The following is a 17,625-nucleotide window of genomic DNA, read 5'->3' on the forward strand; positions in this document are numbered from 1 at the left end:
TACCCTATACGCATTAGGAGTAATGTGAAACTTGCAAAATATAGAGCCTTTTAAAATTCACCATATATCAAAGCTTGTCCAATTTCCATTTCATTAAATACATTTAATGCTTTACCCAAGAGCTTTGTAGTTGCAATGGGGTCTTGTCTTCTGGAATGTTGTGCAACTGAGTCTCTTTCAGTAGTATACAATCTTTTGAATGCAGGGAATGCCTGGAAGCTGGGGGGGTCTGTCCAGGCTTTCCCTACCAGCTCAGATTATGCAGCCTTTCCTTCTTGTTGGTTGCTTCCTTCTCTTTCAGTTCCGTGGTTCATTGGTGTGCTTCCTCTTGCTGTTGCTTTTCTGCCTTCCTCTCCTTGACTGTCAGGTCAGTTTCCCACCGCCGGTGCTCTTGTTCCTTCTCTGTTTTAGCCATCTCCAACTTTTTGGTTCTCTGCTGACTCCAAATTCAGTAACTCTCTATCTCAGCCAGTTTGAGTTGTGTGGCTTCCTCACTAAGGTCTGTCCTTGACCTTGTCTACACTACAGGTTACTTTGGTGTAATTTATGTCACTCCGGAATGTGAATAATCCACACCCCTGAGCGACATAAATTATACCGACCTAAGTGCCAGTGTACATTGTGCTGTGTCAGTGGGAGAGCTTGTCAAACCGCTCCCCGGAGGAACGGTCACCATTCATTATATGTATAGCCCCAACAGTGTACTATAACTTGCACCCTGGAGGGAGGCAAGGCAAATCTTTTGGCTGGCGTCTCGGAACCACGCAGCTCTTCTCTGATATGTTTGGCACACAGGGTCTGATGAATACAAGCTGCCTAGAGGAGAGCTTCAGCTCAGCAGAGAGTGTACCATTGGCATCACAAATGGATTTTCTGGCTGTGCATGCAGGCCACTAAACAGCCAAGGTAGACCAATGTAGGTCCTGATAATTGGGCTTTTGGACCTTTTGATTGTTAGACCTGATGGCCAGTTTGGGTAGCTGTTAGAGGCAGATAATTTTATGACTCTAGGTAGTTGTTTAGCTCAGACCAGGGAATATATTCAAATGTTCCCTGCATCTCACAGTGAAGTGCATCTGCTGCTTCAAAAAACAAAATACAATTAAAAAAAAAAATCCAGACCAGACTTCTCAGCCAACCCTTATTCAAAGGGGAGTGCCTTCTGTTAGAATTCCAGTGTTATTACTGTACATGGTTAACATCAGAAATATTGAAAGTATGGATTGTTTGAAATATCTCTGACCTGCTGGAAATCCCCTACTGTCTTTGTTGTTCTCACTGTCTTCACTGCAGAAAGGTGAAGAGTATGTATTAAGACAAGCGGGCTCTTATTTATTTTAGGTGATTGTTTCACAACCACTAGAGAGCAGTCACTGACTTCCTTCATGTGCCTGGAATACTTTCTGCAGCTCATCAGTGAAGTAATGCACTGATTTAGCAAAGGCAATATTGACCTTTTCTAGTATGTTTATTAGCAGAGACTGAAGAAGTGACATGAATTCTTATCCTGGTTAAGGAAGTGACCAAAACATAGTCACTCAGAAATAGTGTACCTATGAATTCATCTCTGAGCTATTCAGGCTGTTCCCACCATGAATAAATGATTTAGTGGAAACATTTAACGTTTTAGCTCCTCTTTACAAGAACTTCTTAATCTTCCAGCTATTTAGAAATAACAGTGAGTTGTAAATTCCTACTGTAATGGTCTCTCCTATCTGTAGAATGAGGAGACTACATAGATGCCACCTGTGGAAATCAGAGGCATGATTAATAGAAGACCAAAGAGGGCATTTCCAATGAGCCAGTACCATTCTAGAAAGAATAACCAACATTCCTCAGATTCTATAGTAGTAGTGGGGCTCCACGCTGGCCAGCCCATGAAACAGCACTCTGACTGTCAGTGGAGGTACTGGGATGCCCATAGATTATATTAGTCCATAATGCAGGCAGCTTGGAGATTTTTTTTCTGCCAAAAACTGTCCATAAAGAAGGACTTTGAAGTCACTTGTGGGTTGCCAGTTGAGTTTGTTTTTAAATCTTGCTTTGCCAGATCCTGGCTTGAGAGCAGAGTGGGGGACCAGAAAAATGAAGATAATGGGAAAGATGAGGTTTATGGATCCATCTGAAGATCTTTCTGGGTAGATTGGGGTCTGTGTTTCCCTGGGTTTCCTCTGCCACACAGTTGTGGACTTTGAGGTGATGATGTATAAGGGAATTTATCTGCTCTTTCCTGAAAATTCCCTTTCAGGTCCACTGATTTAGATGACTTTGAATGAAAAGGGCTCATCTGGAGTCAGATAAGGATGGGAAACAGGCATTCAGAAAGTTCTTGTATTCATTATGGGGTGAGAGTCTTTGCTGCACCTCTGAGAGGAGCAGCACAGAAGTGGCAAGCCAGGGGAGGTTGGCCCTATGGGCTCTAAACCTCCTTTGTACCCTCCCAATTCTGGGCTGCTCCAGAAACCAGAGCATCCCCTGGGTAATTTAGGCAGCCTTGGGAAGATTTCTAAGTTACAGCCTGGCAGGCTATGCTAGCACTCGCCGCAGTGCTACATGCTGTGGCTCTGCCCCCCTATGTCAGAGCTTGTGAGGCAGCCTTTGGAAAGCAGCCTATGACTGTCTTCCTCAGCTCCTGCACTGGGTGAACACTGCCCCCCACCTCCTGCCAGGTCTGAGGTTTTCATCCCCCTTTATGCCACTCCAGTCCTTTTACCCAGTGTAGAGGAGTGAGATAAGGATGTTCTGCAGAAAGAGAAGCTGCTATTTGAGATATATTTTAGATTTATTTTGGGGAAATTAGGTGCAATGATCCTGGCTATGCTAGTTGTCTTACTGATGAGCTCATCAAAGGTTGGGCACTCCCCTCCTGTCAGTGATACAGGCCTGGTTCGGTCCCTAAGCTGCAAGCTAGCTGGAGACCCATCATAATGGATCTGTGGACTTTATTACTTGAGGAAAGGACACCTGCGGGTAAGCATGGATATATGTTACTATTCTGGCAAGCTGCGCTATCCTGATGAGCCTAACTCACCTTGCCCTGGGTTGATGCAGAGTTAACCTACCCCAGTGTATCTTCCAACCTCTGCAGGAGACAAGCTGCCCTCCAAGATATTAGGATGCATGCTTTAGGGCAACTCCCATCCTGCAGATCTCAGAAAAACAAGTCAGAAAATGGGAAATGCCTCCACCCAACAAATTTGTTTGCCTGTCCCATGGGACTATTTAATAAACCTAAGGAAAATCCCAAACACGTACTACTTTGTGGTGAAGCTGTAGTTTCAGGTTACCTTCTCTGTGAGCTTCTAGATTTACAAGGAACGAAAACTTTTTTGACAGTTGAACTAATTGAATTTCCTGGGTATCCAGCACTTCATCTCTAGCATTCTTAATGGTAATCCACAATCAGAGCACTGCTGTAAGACATGTTAATGTGTCCCCTCCACCTTCTAGCTGTTTGGTTAGTGCTACCTTAACTTCCCCTTAAAGTTTTTAATGTGGAAATTAATATGTTTTTGATGATTGGTCAGTTGCCTTGCAGTTTCTTGTCATCAAGTTCATATGGAGCTTGTTTTCAAAAACTTCCATTAAAAAGCCATTTTTTGTTGTGGGAATTTGATATGGCCCTTGCTTAGCTGATAATAGCTCCTTTCTTGAGCTGCTGGATACATATGAGCTCAGGTTTCTTACGTAGGCACTTTCCTGATTGTGGTAGCTTCAGCTTAGAACATACAAGCTTCAGGCTCCAGTGATTGATACTTTACTCCAAATTCATCAGATAAGGAGGTGCTACAAGTGTGATCTCCTTCTGAAGTTGTCAAATTTGCACTTTACTAATCCTGGTAACACTTTCCTCATGCCAGTATTCCCATGAGTGATGCCCTTCTCCACAGTTTTATCTGGAGCAGACGATAGCCCATAAAAAGGCTACCTGGGCTTTTTCTTTTTGTTTCATTCAACACTAATAGAGTTCTACTTATCGTAGGACTTGGTTCTGTTGCATAATGTATTGTTGGAACATCTCTCACATTAGATTGGTATAACACAGCTCCATGAGTCCCATTAGGACTTTATGCTCTTCTTCCTTCTCTCGTTATGATTCTGTTGTCTTGAATACAACTGTATTTATATGGCTGTGTGACTGCATCTCTCACAGGCTAATTCTGTACACTTTGTTATGGCAGCAAACTTCTGATCTGTTTCCACTCTGGAGATATGCAGAGTAGCCACACAAAGTTCTATGCTCACCCTCACCAATCTTTAAATTATGATCTGTGGACAGGAGTTAACAGCCAGGACCCACATCTGGTGCTCAGGCATTCCTTTGTTTTTAAAATTTATGTAAAAATTTCAATGATCCAAGAACAAATGATAACTTAAAATAGAAGACATGACTGGAAACTGTAAAACTGATGGAGAGAATCTTGTTTCTGTCTCAGTGGTGAGTAATAAGCATTAATGACAATACTGCTTCAGTAAACTATAGAATTATAGTGAAGGAAATCAATGCTAAGTACTCTTCTGCAAATGCAGGGGAAATGGCCTATGGAGTTAGACAGGACTGTCAGGGAAGAAGAGAGAGAAACAAGTTATTTTCTGACTGTTTTCTCAAAAGTGCTCAACACCTCGCAGCTGTCACTGGAAATAGTGGAAGCTCCTGGGTTCTGAGTTCCTATGAACCTGGCCCTAACTCCTGCAGCTTTTTCTCAATGCTTGCCCTCTTTCAACCATGCGGTTTATTGGATGTATATTAATATATTGAAGGCCAAAATTCAGAAATCTAAGGGATGTTGCTTTCCTAAGTTTGGTCCTGGTTCAGTGATTCATCTGGTATTTTGTCTTTGCAAAAACGAGCGAAGAATGAAAAGTGTGTATATGCTGTCTGAAGCTTTAGGATCGTCCTTATTCTTCAGGTCATTGCATTAGGCCAGGAGTTCTCAAACTTCATTGCACTGTGATCCCCTTCTGACGACAGAGACCGAAGCATGAGCCCGCCCTAGCTCTGCTGCTCTGGGGGTGGGGGTCCCAAGCCCCAGTGGCCTGGGCAGGGGGGCCAGATCCGAAGCCCAAGGGCTTCAGCTTCAGGCAGGGGGCTTGTAACTTAAGCCCCACTACCCAGGGCGGAAGCCCTCGGGCTTTGGCTTTGGCCCTGGGCCTCAGCAAGTCTAAGCCAGCGCTCGTGACCCCATTAAAATGAAAATCTTTGAAATCTCGTTTGCTGTTGCTTTAAAGCCCCTCCTTAATGCTTAGAAAGATTTTTCTGTGGTATCTTATGGTGAATGGTTACACACAGGGATATATGATTTAAACAAAGAATGGATTACTGATGGTCACTTTCATAACAACTGCAAAGTTTCTGAGCTGACCAGTATTTCTGTGCCACTTTGAGTGCTTTTTAATTAATGCATTGATATGATGTGAGCCCATTATTCAGTAATATTTCATTCATATACATTCAAAATAAAATATAAATCTAAGAAGTCATGCATTAAGTGTATTTTGAGGAGTGTGTGTGTGGAATGCATGCGTAAACCATTGATGGGTGAAGCATAAAGGAAACTACTCGGTTGTAAAACCCTTTACTGGCACAGTCTAAAGAAATTCCTCTGAAGCAGGAAACATTAAAATTTGCTTAGATATGTGAAGCCAAGTCCTGGAAATGCATCACTTCTGTTGAAGCTTTGTCAGACTCTTTTTGATGTGCCACATGTTGCATCATTTTCTTCTAAGAGAAGAGGACCAATTATTGCCATTGAAGTGATGTGATGGCACAGTGCTAGCTTTCTTCAAATCAAACAGGGCTTTCCTCTCAGCATAAAGGACTCTTTGCTGGGAGTTTGAATGTTGCTGTTTTGCTTTTCTAATTATGATCTTTGGTCTTGTTTCTTTCTCCTTTTTTTAAATGCAGGTTTTCCAGCTTGCTGCACATCTGGTTTACTGGGGAAAAGCAATTATTGTCTATCCACTGTGTGAAAACAACGTCTATATGCTGTCCCCCAATGCCAGTGTTTGTCTGTAAGTAGACAGACCATGAGTGCCTGTAGTGGGACTGCTTTGAAAAATGCAGATGTGTTTTGGGCAGGGCGGTGATATTTTCTGGGATATTGAAGTTATTGAGATGTACAAATAGTATAATTTGCTTGAATTTCATGAGCCCTTAAGGGCTGTTCAGTGCAGGGATGAACAAAGGAATTGGGCAGCTCTTATGTTGCAGTGACAGGTGTGCTTGCCTTCACTTGCACATTTATAGAGTGGGTAGCAAATTTCAGGAGCTCAGTACAGTGTTGTCAAGAAATTGCTCTATGAACATAGACCATTTTTAAACCTTTCAATACTCTTGGCTGCTGAGTATGTCCAAGAAGGACTCTTGCATGCAGCCTAAGGGAGTATCTGTCTTAATCAATTCCCTTCCAATGCAGGGGCTTCAGGCATAGGTGTACCTTGTGTGACAGGTTCGGTCACAGAGACCCCCTTGAGGCTATCACCTGACATGCTGGAATTACCTCTGAGCCCGTTTTCCCTGCCAGCTTGGGACTCCAGAACCCTGCCTTGTTGAGCCAGACATGCTAGTTTGCTGCAACGCAGACCCAGAACTGGTCCAGGCCCTCAGAGCTGCAGATTTTAACCAAAAACTGCTCAGCAAGTCACACATCTCCAGCACCCGGATACCCAGTTCCCAATGGGATCCAAACCCCAAATAAATCCATTTTACTCTGTATAAAGCTTATACAGGGTAAACTCATAAATTGTCCACCTCTGTAACACCGATAGATAGATGTGCATAGCTGTTTGCTCCTGCAGATATTAATCACTTACTCTGAGTTTATTAATAAACAAAAGTGATTTTTATTAAGTGTAAAAAGAAGACTTTAAGTGGTTTCAAGTAATAACAGACAGAACAAAGTAAGTTACCAAGCAAAATAAAACAAATGGATGAAATTTAATAGTGAAAAGTGCAAGGTCATGCATTTAGGGATTAATAACAAGAATTTTAGTTACTCTTCAGAGTATATTCTGTGGTATCTGAGTGCCTGGCTGTAGATAACAGATTTCTTGATGTGTTTGGGGTGGTTACTGAATCTATGATGATAAGTGTGGTGATCTGTGGGTTTCTTATATATAGTTGTCTGTGGTGTTCCATTGCTGAAGCTGATTATGGTGTCCAGGAAGTTGATGCTAGTGTGGGAGTGTTCCAGAGAGAGTTTAATGGTAATTATTGAAGTTGTGGTGGAAATCTATGAGGGAGTTTAAGTTGTCTGTCCAGAAGCTGAAAATATTATCTATGTATCTCAGGTATATCAATAGTTTTGTGGTATGTTTGTCCAGAAATTTTTCAAGGTGGCCCAGGAAGAGGTTGGCATATTGGGGAGCCATCCTAGTACCCAGGGCTGTTCCCATGGTTTGCACAAAGTGTGTATTGTTGAACGTAAAATTGTTATGGGTGAGGATGAAATGGATGAGTTTGGCGATTGTGTTTGGGGTAAATATCTGAGGGTTGCCCATTGTCTTGTAAATATTTGAGGCAGGCAGCTGTGCTTTCATTGTGAGGAATGTTCTTGTATGGGGAAGTGACATCCATGGTGGCAAAGATGGTGTTCTGAGGGAGGTTGTTAGTGTTGTGGAGTTTGTGGAGGAAGTCAGTTGTGTCCTGGAGGAAGCTGGCCCTTTGTGTGGTGAGTGGCTTCAGGATGATTTTTTGAGTCCCCATATTCTTTCAGTGAGAGTGCTCTGGCCACTCTCTGCCTGGGAGTTATCTGCCTGGGTTCCCTTTTATTAAAGACACTGGATTTATGACTTATTACAACAGTCTGTAGCCGACTAACCCTCCTTTTTGTCCTATGACTACAGAGGTGTTAATGGGCCACTTCATCTTGAATGGTCCCTTAGAGACTGTGCTATTTATGCTAACCTATCTGTTCAATCTTTTATTTAGCTGTGACACTGAATACGTCTCCCAAACCTGTAGAACAGCTCTGTGTAGCTTGAAAGCTTCTCTCCCACCAACAAAAGTTATTACCTCACCCACCTTGTCACAGCAGTTGAGTTCATTTGGGGCTATGAAGGTAGCAATTCCTATACTTTTGTGATGGTCCTGGTCTCTGGGAGTTCTCAGTTGGGGGCTCTTGACTCTGGAATTACCTCCTCCATCTGCTTTGCAGAGTCAGACTTTATCAAGGCCCACCTTTTCTGTCAAGCATGGAAGTAAAGGGGGGGACTGTTTGTGGGAGCAATCCTTTGTACTATCTCTGGAAAACTGTATGTTCCTAATTATGTAGGTTGTGAGCCTGTGCCCTGAGCAATATGGAAGAACACATTTAAGTCAAGCCTAGGGAGGAGTCTAAGATTTACCTCAGCCAGCTAAGTCAAGGTAAAAGGTGCTATCCTGTGATTAGGCAATAGATGTAGTCTGTTAGCTGACCCCAACCTGATCTTGACCTCTTAGCACATGTAAGGGTTTGTCTGGATGAGGCAAACAGTAGAAGTTTGTGCTGAAGCAGAGTGTGATTTGTCTATACTATGCGATAATGTGCACTTATGGGGAGGCGGGGTTTAAAGTGCACTAATGTGTTGCACATAAATTGGTCTCGGTAGGGTATCTTTAGTTCACACCAGCAGGTCTAGTGTGCTTTAACATAGTGCTGTTTGAAACAGAATTACATTAGAGCGCAGTGGGGAACCTTTAGGGCATGCCTACACCTGGAGCTTGGGTTGTGATTCCTACCTCGAGGAGATGTGCTCGTGCTAGATCTTATCGAGCTAGCATGCTAAAAATAGTTGTGTAGCCATGGTACAGCAGCGAGCAGTAGGAAGGGCTAGCTCCCCCGAGGACAAACCCACACAGACTCCAGGGTATGTACTTGGGCAGCTAGCTCAAGCCGCACTACTACTGTAACTTCACTACTAACTCATCCTCAGCTCTAAGTGTAGACAGACCTTTAGTGTACATCAGCAGGGTCTAAGTGGATTAATTAATGTGCAACACGCCTCTGTGCTTTAGAAATCCTGCCCCCAGAAGTGCACATTACTCCACTGGGTAGACAAACCCTTAGATGATGTTTTGTCCTTCCAGAGGAGCTAGGGATAGTGAGATGAAGATATTGCATCTGTTTAATGAATTTAAAAAAAAAAAATCTGTAATAATGGGCCATGGGAAAAAAGATCCAATTAATTAATAAGAGTCTGTGATTAAAATAAAAAAATTGCTGTGGCAAAAGCTAATACCACGTTGAATATGTTCATTATTTTCTCACTTAATCAGGATACTAGATGTCATAAACCATAATGAGATTCTTTATTATTTACCTAAAACATAAAGAATATTTATGTTGTGAATTGGCACGTCTTGTGCAATGAATGTGTATTAGTAAGTGTATGTAAATTCTGTCTAGACAACAGTGTAAGAGTAATTTCTTCTTTGTACCTCTTTTTCATAGTTACTCCCCTTTGGCAGAGGAATTTTCCTGTCAGTTTCCTGGCCATGATTTGCCGTCTGTGCTTTCCAAGTTCTCTTTGCCAGTTTCCTTATCAGAGTTCAAGAATCCGCTAGCTCCGCCAGTACAGGAGGTAAGTTATGGGGGAGCATGTAAAAGCTCATGATTGACAGACACCAGACCCCTTATGATTGATCTGTTTAATTTGAGCATGGGGATGAGAATGTCCAACTAGGAGCTTTCAGAGCTCTTGTGGATTCAAAAATCTTTCAATTACTGGGCTTCCTAGCCACCCATTCAAATTACTCTACATCCACATGATAAAAATCCTTAGGCAGGTCTAGTTGGAACCATTTGAGTGATCTGTGCTGAAAAGCATGTTGCTTAATGAAATTGCTGAGCGTACTCCTTCGCATCGTATAAAATGCCCTAAGATGACAAGGGAAAATTTGAAAATCAAAATTAGATTTAAAAAAATATATATTAGTTGGAACAGGTATTATTTAGGCCAAGGTCTATGGCCTGTGTTATACAGGAGGTTAGACTACTCAGAGGTTCTCAAACTTCATTGCACCGTGACCCCCTTCTGACAACAAAAATTGCTACATGACCGGGGGGCGGGGAGACCAAAGTCTGAGCCTGAGCCTGCCCAAGCTTCACTGCCGCGGGCAGGGGGGGCAAAGCCAAAGCCTGACGGGGGGCTTTGGCCTTGGCCCTGGCCCTGGGCGGTGGGGCTCGGGCTTTGGCCCCGGGCCCAAGCAGGTCTAACACCAGCCCTGGAGACCCCATTAAAGCAGGGTTGCAACCCACAGTTTGAGAACCGCTGGGTCACTAGCTGATCATAGTGATTCCTTCTGGCTCTGGAATCTATGAAAAATTCTATTTGCTCTATAGAAAATTGTCCTGATCCCCATGAATCTTTCATCTATAATATGTACATAGAATGTACCTTCCTTAGAAACACAAAGATAAAGAGCTATTTTTATATATTCCAGCTGCTTTAGACTTGCAGTCTGGATTTAAAAGCAAGCTGTACTGTGTATTTACTTAGGCTTCTGTATGATGCTGAAGGAGTTTAAAGGCTAATCCAAGAAGTGGACTTCAGCATGTAGTCAACAAAAGTGCACGTGTTACAATATTACAGTATTAAGGTTTTCAGATTTGTGTTTTACTGTTTGTTCAAGCAATAGTGATTAAGGCTTGGGCAATTTCCTGAGGATTAGTGAAAGGCTGGGAAGAGCAAATGGCCTCAGGCCACCAGCCCTATGAAAATGCTTTAGGCTGAAGTAATTCTTCTTCGACTGCTGTCCGTGTGGGTGCTCCACTCCAGGTGACGGTGCATCCTGGCGCTGTTGACCTCTTGGGCCGCAAGGTTCATACCTCCTTCACTCTGCAATTCAGAATTGCAAACTATTCCACCCTACTTGCAAGCTACAACTTCGATAACTACAATAAACTCTTTGATTTTTACCTCCCATATCCCAGAGGACAGGAGAGCAGACTTTGTCAGTCCTTGTCAAGGGCCAATTGGTATCCAGAACGGCCCTGCAAGCATCTCTAGACATGGCGGACACAGCAGCCTGCACTACTGTAACTGCAGTGGTTATGTGCAGATCTTCCTGGCTCTCTGCATCGAGTATCCCCAAAGACCTGCAGACCAAAGTGGAGGACCTCCCCTTTGATAAAGATAAACTCTTTTCCAAGAAAATGGACGAAGTCCTTCACACAATGAAAGACTCTAGAGCGACCCTGCGCACCTTGGGCATTTACCCATCCCTTCCCAGGAGACAACAGTATCAACGCCACACACACAACAGTATCACCGGCCTCAGCCCAGACCATACGATATACCCAGGAATCACGCTAGACCTCCTAGGCGCAGACAAAACCAAGCACAACAGCTACCTCCCACCCATCAGAAAATAAACAACAATTTTGAAGCGTTGGTCGAGGTCTGCACGACCACCCCTTGACTCCACCGCCTATTTGGCCACTGCCTCCAGGTTTTCTAACATGCCTGGCAGCAGATTACACAGGACCGTTGGGTCCTGGAAATATCCTAGACATGGCGGACACAGCATCCCTTTATATCCTACCCTTCCCCGTCCCTCTTCAGGGACCCCTCTCACGAGCACCTACTTCACGTAGAAGTGGCTCATATTCTACAGCTAGGTGCAGGAGAACTTATGCCAACACAACATTGAGGAAAAGGGTTCTACTTCCACTACTTTCTGACCCAGAAAAAGATCAGGGGATGGAGGCCTATACTGTAACTTCTCACTTATCGTTGTAGTTATGTTCCTGAAAAATGCGACTTTAAGCGAAACGATGTTAAGCTAATCCAATTTCCCCATAAGAATTTATGTAAATGAGGGGGTTAGGTTCCAGGGAAAAAAATTTTCATCAGACAAGACTCCATTCATTTTCCCCCGCCCACACACACACACACACAGGATAAGTTTTAAACAAACAATTTAATACTGGTACACAATGATGATAATTGTGAAGCTTGGTTGAGGTGGCGGAGTCAGAGGGTGGGATATTTCCAGGGAATGCCTTACTGCTAAATGATGAACTCGCAATTGGCTGAGCCCTCAAGGGTTAACTCTCACACTCTACTGTACAAGGCAGCAGGAAAAGAGGGAGGGCGGACAGAGACACGCACCCTGTGTGTGAGAGAGAGAGATGCTCATTTCCCCTATAAGTATGAAGAGTGGGGTCAGAAGTACACTGCCTTGTTAATTAGATCAGCAAGCTGAGACTGGACTGCAGCTGCTACTGCCTGGAAGCTCCCTCTGTCGTGTTTCCCCCCTGCTCTATGGAAGATGGGGTAAGTGGGGTGCAGGAGCAGTGGGGAGGGGGACACCCTGACATTAGCCCCCCTCTTCCATCTCCTCACACAGCAAGCAGGAGTCTCGGGGAGCAGCTCCAAGGCAGAGGGCAGGAGCAGCACATGGCAGTGGGGGGAGGGACAGCTGCAATTGCTAGCCTCCTGGGCAGCTGCTGCACAGGGAACTTAGGGGAGCAGGGAGCTGATGGGGGGGGCTGTTGGTCCACCCTGGTTCCAACCACCCACCAGCTAGCTCCACTGGGTGAAGTGGACAAGCAGTGGACAAAGCAGGCAGCTGCCAAACAACGTTAGAAGGGAGCATTGCACAACTTTAAATGAGCATGTTCTTTAATTGATCAGCAACAAAACAACGTTAACTGGGATGACTTTAAGTGAGGTATGCATCCAAAGAAATGGGCTGTAGCCCATTGTCAGGAGTCTACCCTCACTTGAAACTGGGCGGTTTCAAAGTGAGGACCCGCATGTCTTCCCCCCACCCCAAAATCCTAGGGTAGGTCTCCCCTTCGGCTGCCACCACCCGGTCAATTCCGTGGGCCGGGACACCCCTGTTTCCCCCCTTGGGAACACAGATCAATTCACAGAGGAGGAACCTCCCCCCTCTTCCCTCTCTCCAGCCTGCTCTGGAGACAGAGGTGCCTGGATTCAAACGCCTTGAATCTCTACACACAGGGAAGCAGCCCACTTCCCCCTGCCCTTCCCTTGAATTTCCCCAAGGGAAGGAATTAACCAAGTCCAAGGAAAAGAAAAGAATTTATTAAGAGAACAAAAGAAAATACAGAATCTCTATGAATCCAAGCTGGGCACTCATAGGGTATAACCTTATCAATCTCTGGAGAGAATCCCCTCTCCCCCTTTTCTCAGTAAAAGCAATATCAGCAAACAGGAATAAAGCATTTCCTTTAGCAAACACACAATTGCAAATATAGAAATCAAATCATAAGACTAATTCGCCTTTCTAATTAATACTCACTATTAATTAGTAGAAACTACTCCAGGAGAACTTGGGGACATGACTGTCCTCTGTTAAATCCAAAAACAGTTCTCACACAGACAAAGGCTTCCCTCCACAGAGATTTGAAAAAATCTTATCTCTGATTGGTCCTCTGGTCAGGTGGTCACCAGGTACTACATGTTAACCCTTTCCAGGGAAAAGAGACCTTAACCCTGATCTGTTTATTTATGACACGCCCCCCAAATCGCAGACAGTGGGGGAACCACACTGGCGGTGATTTCCTTCTAGAACTTTAAAATAAACAGATTAACAAAACACATGCACTATTACATATACTACTAAGTATGTAACAACAAGATATTTGACATTGAAGAACACTTTGTATGCATTTGAGCGGACATACTTGGCAACGTCCTTGCCCATCCTCCCAGTGGAAGGAATGTTTTTAACCTGTTTTTGCTTTGTTGACCCCAGAATGCCCACTGGGATGTCAGGGCCCAAGCTTAAGAGCTTGTCCCAGTACTTAGTTGGAACTACCAACTGTCTTTGAGGATGCTGGCCTTCCTGGTGTCCACCAGAAAGAATGTCCTTATATAAAAGTCCTTGTTTTACAACAAACTGGAATTGGGTAGAAGAGCTGAGAGGCGGTGGGTTGCTTCGTGCCGCCGCCCAAAGCTTTTTTAAGGCTGTCATCAGCTTCCTGCTCTGCTTGGAACTGTTCCCTTGAGGCGGGAGACACCAGTTCCTCTGGGAGCGATGTAGGTGATGAGGTTGTTTTCATTGACTGTGGACCGCTCTCCGCTGGTGCACAAGGTGATATTTCAGGCTCTGGCTGAGCCTCTTGGGTAGAGTTGTCTGCTGCTTCTGCCAGTTTAGGCCCGTTGGCGCCCCCTGGCGGTGGAGTTGCAAGCGCTGGCGTCAGTGCTGGCGCTGGTTCTGCCGCTGGTTGCTTTTCCAGTTCCGGTCCTGGGACTGGATGTACTATGGCTGCTGTAGTTGTTGGCATGGGATCCGGTTCCACCACCTCTGTCTGGGTCTCTGGTAACACAGACAGGGTCCTGGTGGATGGCTCAGGAACAGGGATGGGAGTGCCTGCTTGTTTGGCCTGGCCGCGGGTGACCACTCCCCCCCTCTTGGCCAGCTGCACATGGTTGGCCAAGTCTTCCCCCAGTAGCATGGGGATGGAATAATTGTAATAGACAGCAAAAGTCCTTTTTCCTGACCAGTCCTTGTACTGGTCTTCAGGGATGCTGTACCCATGGCAGGTCCTTTTAACCTTTTTGAAGAAGGCCTTAGTGTCCTCACCTGCCATGTAGGTGGGAAATTTCTTGGGATGGGGAACAGTGCCTTCTGGTGCTGGCCACACCCCTCTGCAGTCAGTGAATTTTATGTGTGGCTTGCTGGTGTTGCTTTTTGGTGCTGGCCACACCCCTTTGCAGTCAGGGAATTGGTTTCCCCAATTCCTAACCCTCTCTATTCCCGAGAGACTGAATAGAAAAGAAACAAAACCTTTTCATTTGCAAATGTGTAGTTGCTGTTTGCTGATATACTGAGAAGACCCAAAAAAACTGGTTTGTCCTGTTTCTAGCACTTGCTAAGTACCTCCCAGTGGGGGTCCTTTTTAACAAGCCTCCTAGAAAAACTTGCACCTCTTTCCTAGCTGTTTCTAAGCAGACAGAAAGAAAAAAAGGAGAAAAAAGAAAAGAAGAAGGAAAAAAATCCTTTTCTAACACAGCCTGTTAGAAACCTTATGCCTCAGCTAAACCCAGCTGAAAATCTGTTTCCAAAAAAACAATATTCCTAATAAGCCCAGCGGACCGGCTGGTGCTACTTAGTACCTGCAGAAAAGTGTAGTAAATCCTCTCAGAGATTTGTATTCCCTGGCTTCAGAGGATTTCAAAAGACACAGGGAAAAAAAATCTGGCTGGAGGGTTTCTGTCTCTCCCCCCCCCCCAAACCTGTTTTCCCTGTTGGATGGGAATGTACTTTGTCGAGCACTTCCCCCCCCTTAGGAATCCTGAGTGATACCTGATATCACAAAGGAAGGACACACCTCTAGGGAAGAGTTTTTCCTCAGCATAGCCAGCAGAGAAAAAAAACTCCTCCCATAAAACTGCTTCAAGAAAGAAAATCTGTTTCCCAACAAAGCCTGCTGGAAACTTAATTTCCTCCAGCCAACCTGGCTGAAACTGTAAACTCCCTCTTCTGTCAGGTTGCTTTCCTGCTATAGAAGAAGAGAATAGCTCCCTTCAGCGTAGCCTAGCTGAAAAAAACTCCTTGTAAGAATGGGTTCGAAACTCCGCTGCCACCATGTCAGGAGTCTACCCTCACTTGAAACTGGGCGGTTTCAAAGTGAGGACCCGCATGTCTTCCCCCCACCCCAAAATCCTAGGGTAGGTCTCCCCTTCGGCTGCCACCACCCGGTCAATTCCGTGGGCCGGGACACCCCTGTTTCCCCCCTTGGGAACACAGATCAATTCACAGAGGAGGAACCTCCCCCCTCTTCCCTCTCTCCAGCCTGCTCTGGAGACAGAGGTGCCTGGATTCAAACGCCTTGAATCTCTACACACAGGGAAGCAGCCCACTTCCCCCTGCCCTTCCCTTGAATTTCCCCAAGGGAAGGAATTAACCAAGTCCAAGGAAAAGAAAAGAATTTATTAAGAGAACAAAAGAAAATACAGAATCTCTATGAATCCAAGCTGGGCACTCATAGGGTATAACCTTATCAATCTCTGGAGAGAATCCCCTCTCCCCCTTTTCTCAGTAAAAGCAATATCAGCAAACAGGAATAAAGCATTTCCTTTAGCAAACACACAATTGCAAATATAGAAATCAAATCATAAGACTAATTCGCCTTTCTAATTAATACTCACTATTAATTAGTAGAAACTACTCCAGGAGAACTTGGGGACATGACTGTCCTCTGTTAAATCCAAAAACAGTTCTCACACAGACAAAGGCTTCCCTCCACAGAGATTTGAAAAAATCTTATCTCTGATTGGTCCTCTGGTCAGGTGGTCACCAGGTACTACATGTTAACCCTTTCCAGGGAAAAGAGACCTTAACCCTGATCTGTTTATTTATGACACCCATGAAAGCTTATGCTGAAATAAATGTTAGTCTCTAAGGTGCCACAAGTACTCCTGTTCTTTTTGCGGATACAGACTAACACGGCTGCTACTCTTTAAGTGAGGAGTTACTGTACTAGACCCACGCCGACTGAACAAATTAATAAGGGTACAGAAATTCAAGATGGTCACACTGGGCACAATAATACCTGCGCTGGAACAAGGGGACTGGTTCACAGCCCTTGACCTACAGGATTCATCCTTTCATCCAGCCCACAGACGCTTCCTACAATTCACACTCGGACACAGCCGTTTTCAATACAGGGTACAGTACTCCCATTCGGACTCTCCACAGCACCAAGAGTGTTCTCCAGGACTCTAGTTGTGGCCCACCTCCGCAGACACGGGATCATACTTTTCCCCTACCTAGACTATGCCTCATCAAAGGCAGATCATACGATGAGATGCTACAAGCTACCCATCTCCCTCTTCCACAGCTTGGGCCTGCAAATAAACATTCAAAAATCCACCCTGACACCTACACAGCTAATCAAATTCATTTGCGCTCACCTGGACTCAATTCGAACCAGATCCTCGCTCCTACACAACAGATTCCTTGCTATCACACATCTCATACGCACGCTCTCTGTTCGTCCCAGGATACAGGCAAGAATTTGCCTACAGCTCCTTGGCCACATGGCAGCCACCACCTTCGTGGTCAAGTATGCCAGGCTGCACATGAGATGTCTTCAGGGTTGGCTCAACTCCAATTACAAACCCAGCAGGCACAGCCTCTGCATGCTGCTAACTCCTCCAGCGAACGTACTAGCTTCCCTACAGAGACCAGAGAACCTCTGCATGGGCGTTCCCTTCCAGCAACGATCCCCAATGCTCATGCTTACCACGCACACTTTCCTGATCAGTTAGGGAGCGCATCTGGGGGGACACACGGCACAAGGCCGCTGATCCGTGCCAGAGACGCGTCTACACATAAATCTCCTAGAGCTCAGAGCAGTGAGACAAGCCTGCCTTCACTTCTTTCCCCTCATAAAGAACAAATCTATCCGGGTCCTAATGGACAATATAGCATGTATATTTTACATCAACAGACGGTGGGGAGCACGATCACACTCCCTATGTATGGAGGCCATCCGATTGTGGAATTGGTGCATGCAACATGACACACAGATTACTGCTTTGTACCTACCCGGCTGCCACAACACTACTGCCGACACACTCAGCAGACACTTCTCCACAGAATACGAATGGGAATTGCACCTGCAATACTACAACAGCTCTTCTCCCACTGGGGCACCCCGTCAATAG

At 45.0% G+C, this 17,625-nt stretch overlaps 1 protein-coding gene across 4 annotated transcripts in view; it reads left to right on the plus strand.

Moving 5' to 3' along the window:
• The window catches only part of NPRL3 (NPR3 like, GATOR1 complex subunit), a 115,432-nt gene that overhangs the window by 47,586 nt on the left and 50,221 nt on the right, over window positions 1–17,625 (plus strand). For all 4 annotated transcript variants that reach the window (XM_044978988.1, XM_044978984.1, XM_044978986.1 and 1 more), the window contains 2 exons: window positions 5,906–6,012; window positions 9,432–9,561. In XM_044978988.1, the coding sequence (XP_044834923.1) occupies window positions 5,906–6,012; window positions 9,432–9,561 (237 nt within the window). The remainder of the gene's footprint in view (window positions 1–5,905; window positions 6,013–9,431; window positions 9,562–17,625) is intronic.

The sequence above is a fragment of the Mauremys mutica genome, chromosome 11, assembly GCF_020497125.1.
Source record: "Mauremys mutica isolate MM-2020 ecotype Southern chromosome 11, ASM2049712v1, whole genome shotgun sequence".
In the NCBI taxonomy this organism is placed as follows: domain Eukaryota; kingdom Metazoa; phylum Chordata; order Testudines; family Geoemydidae; genus Mauremys; species Mauremys mutica.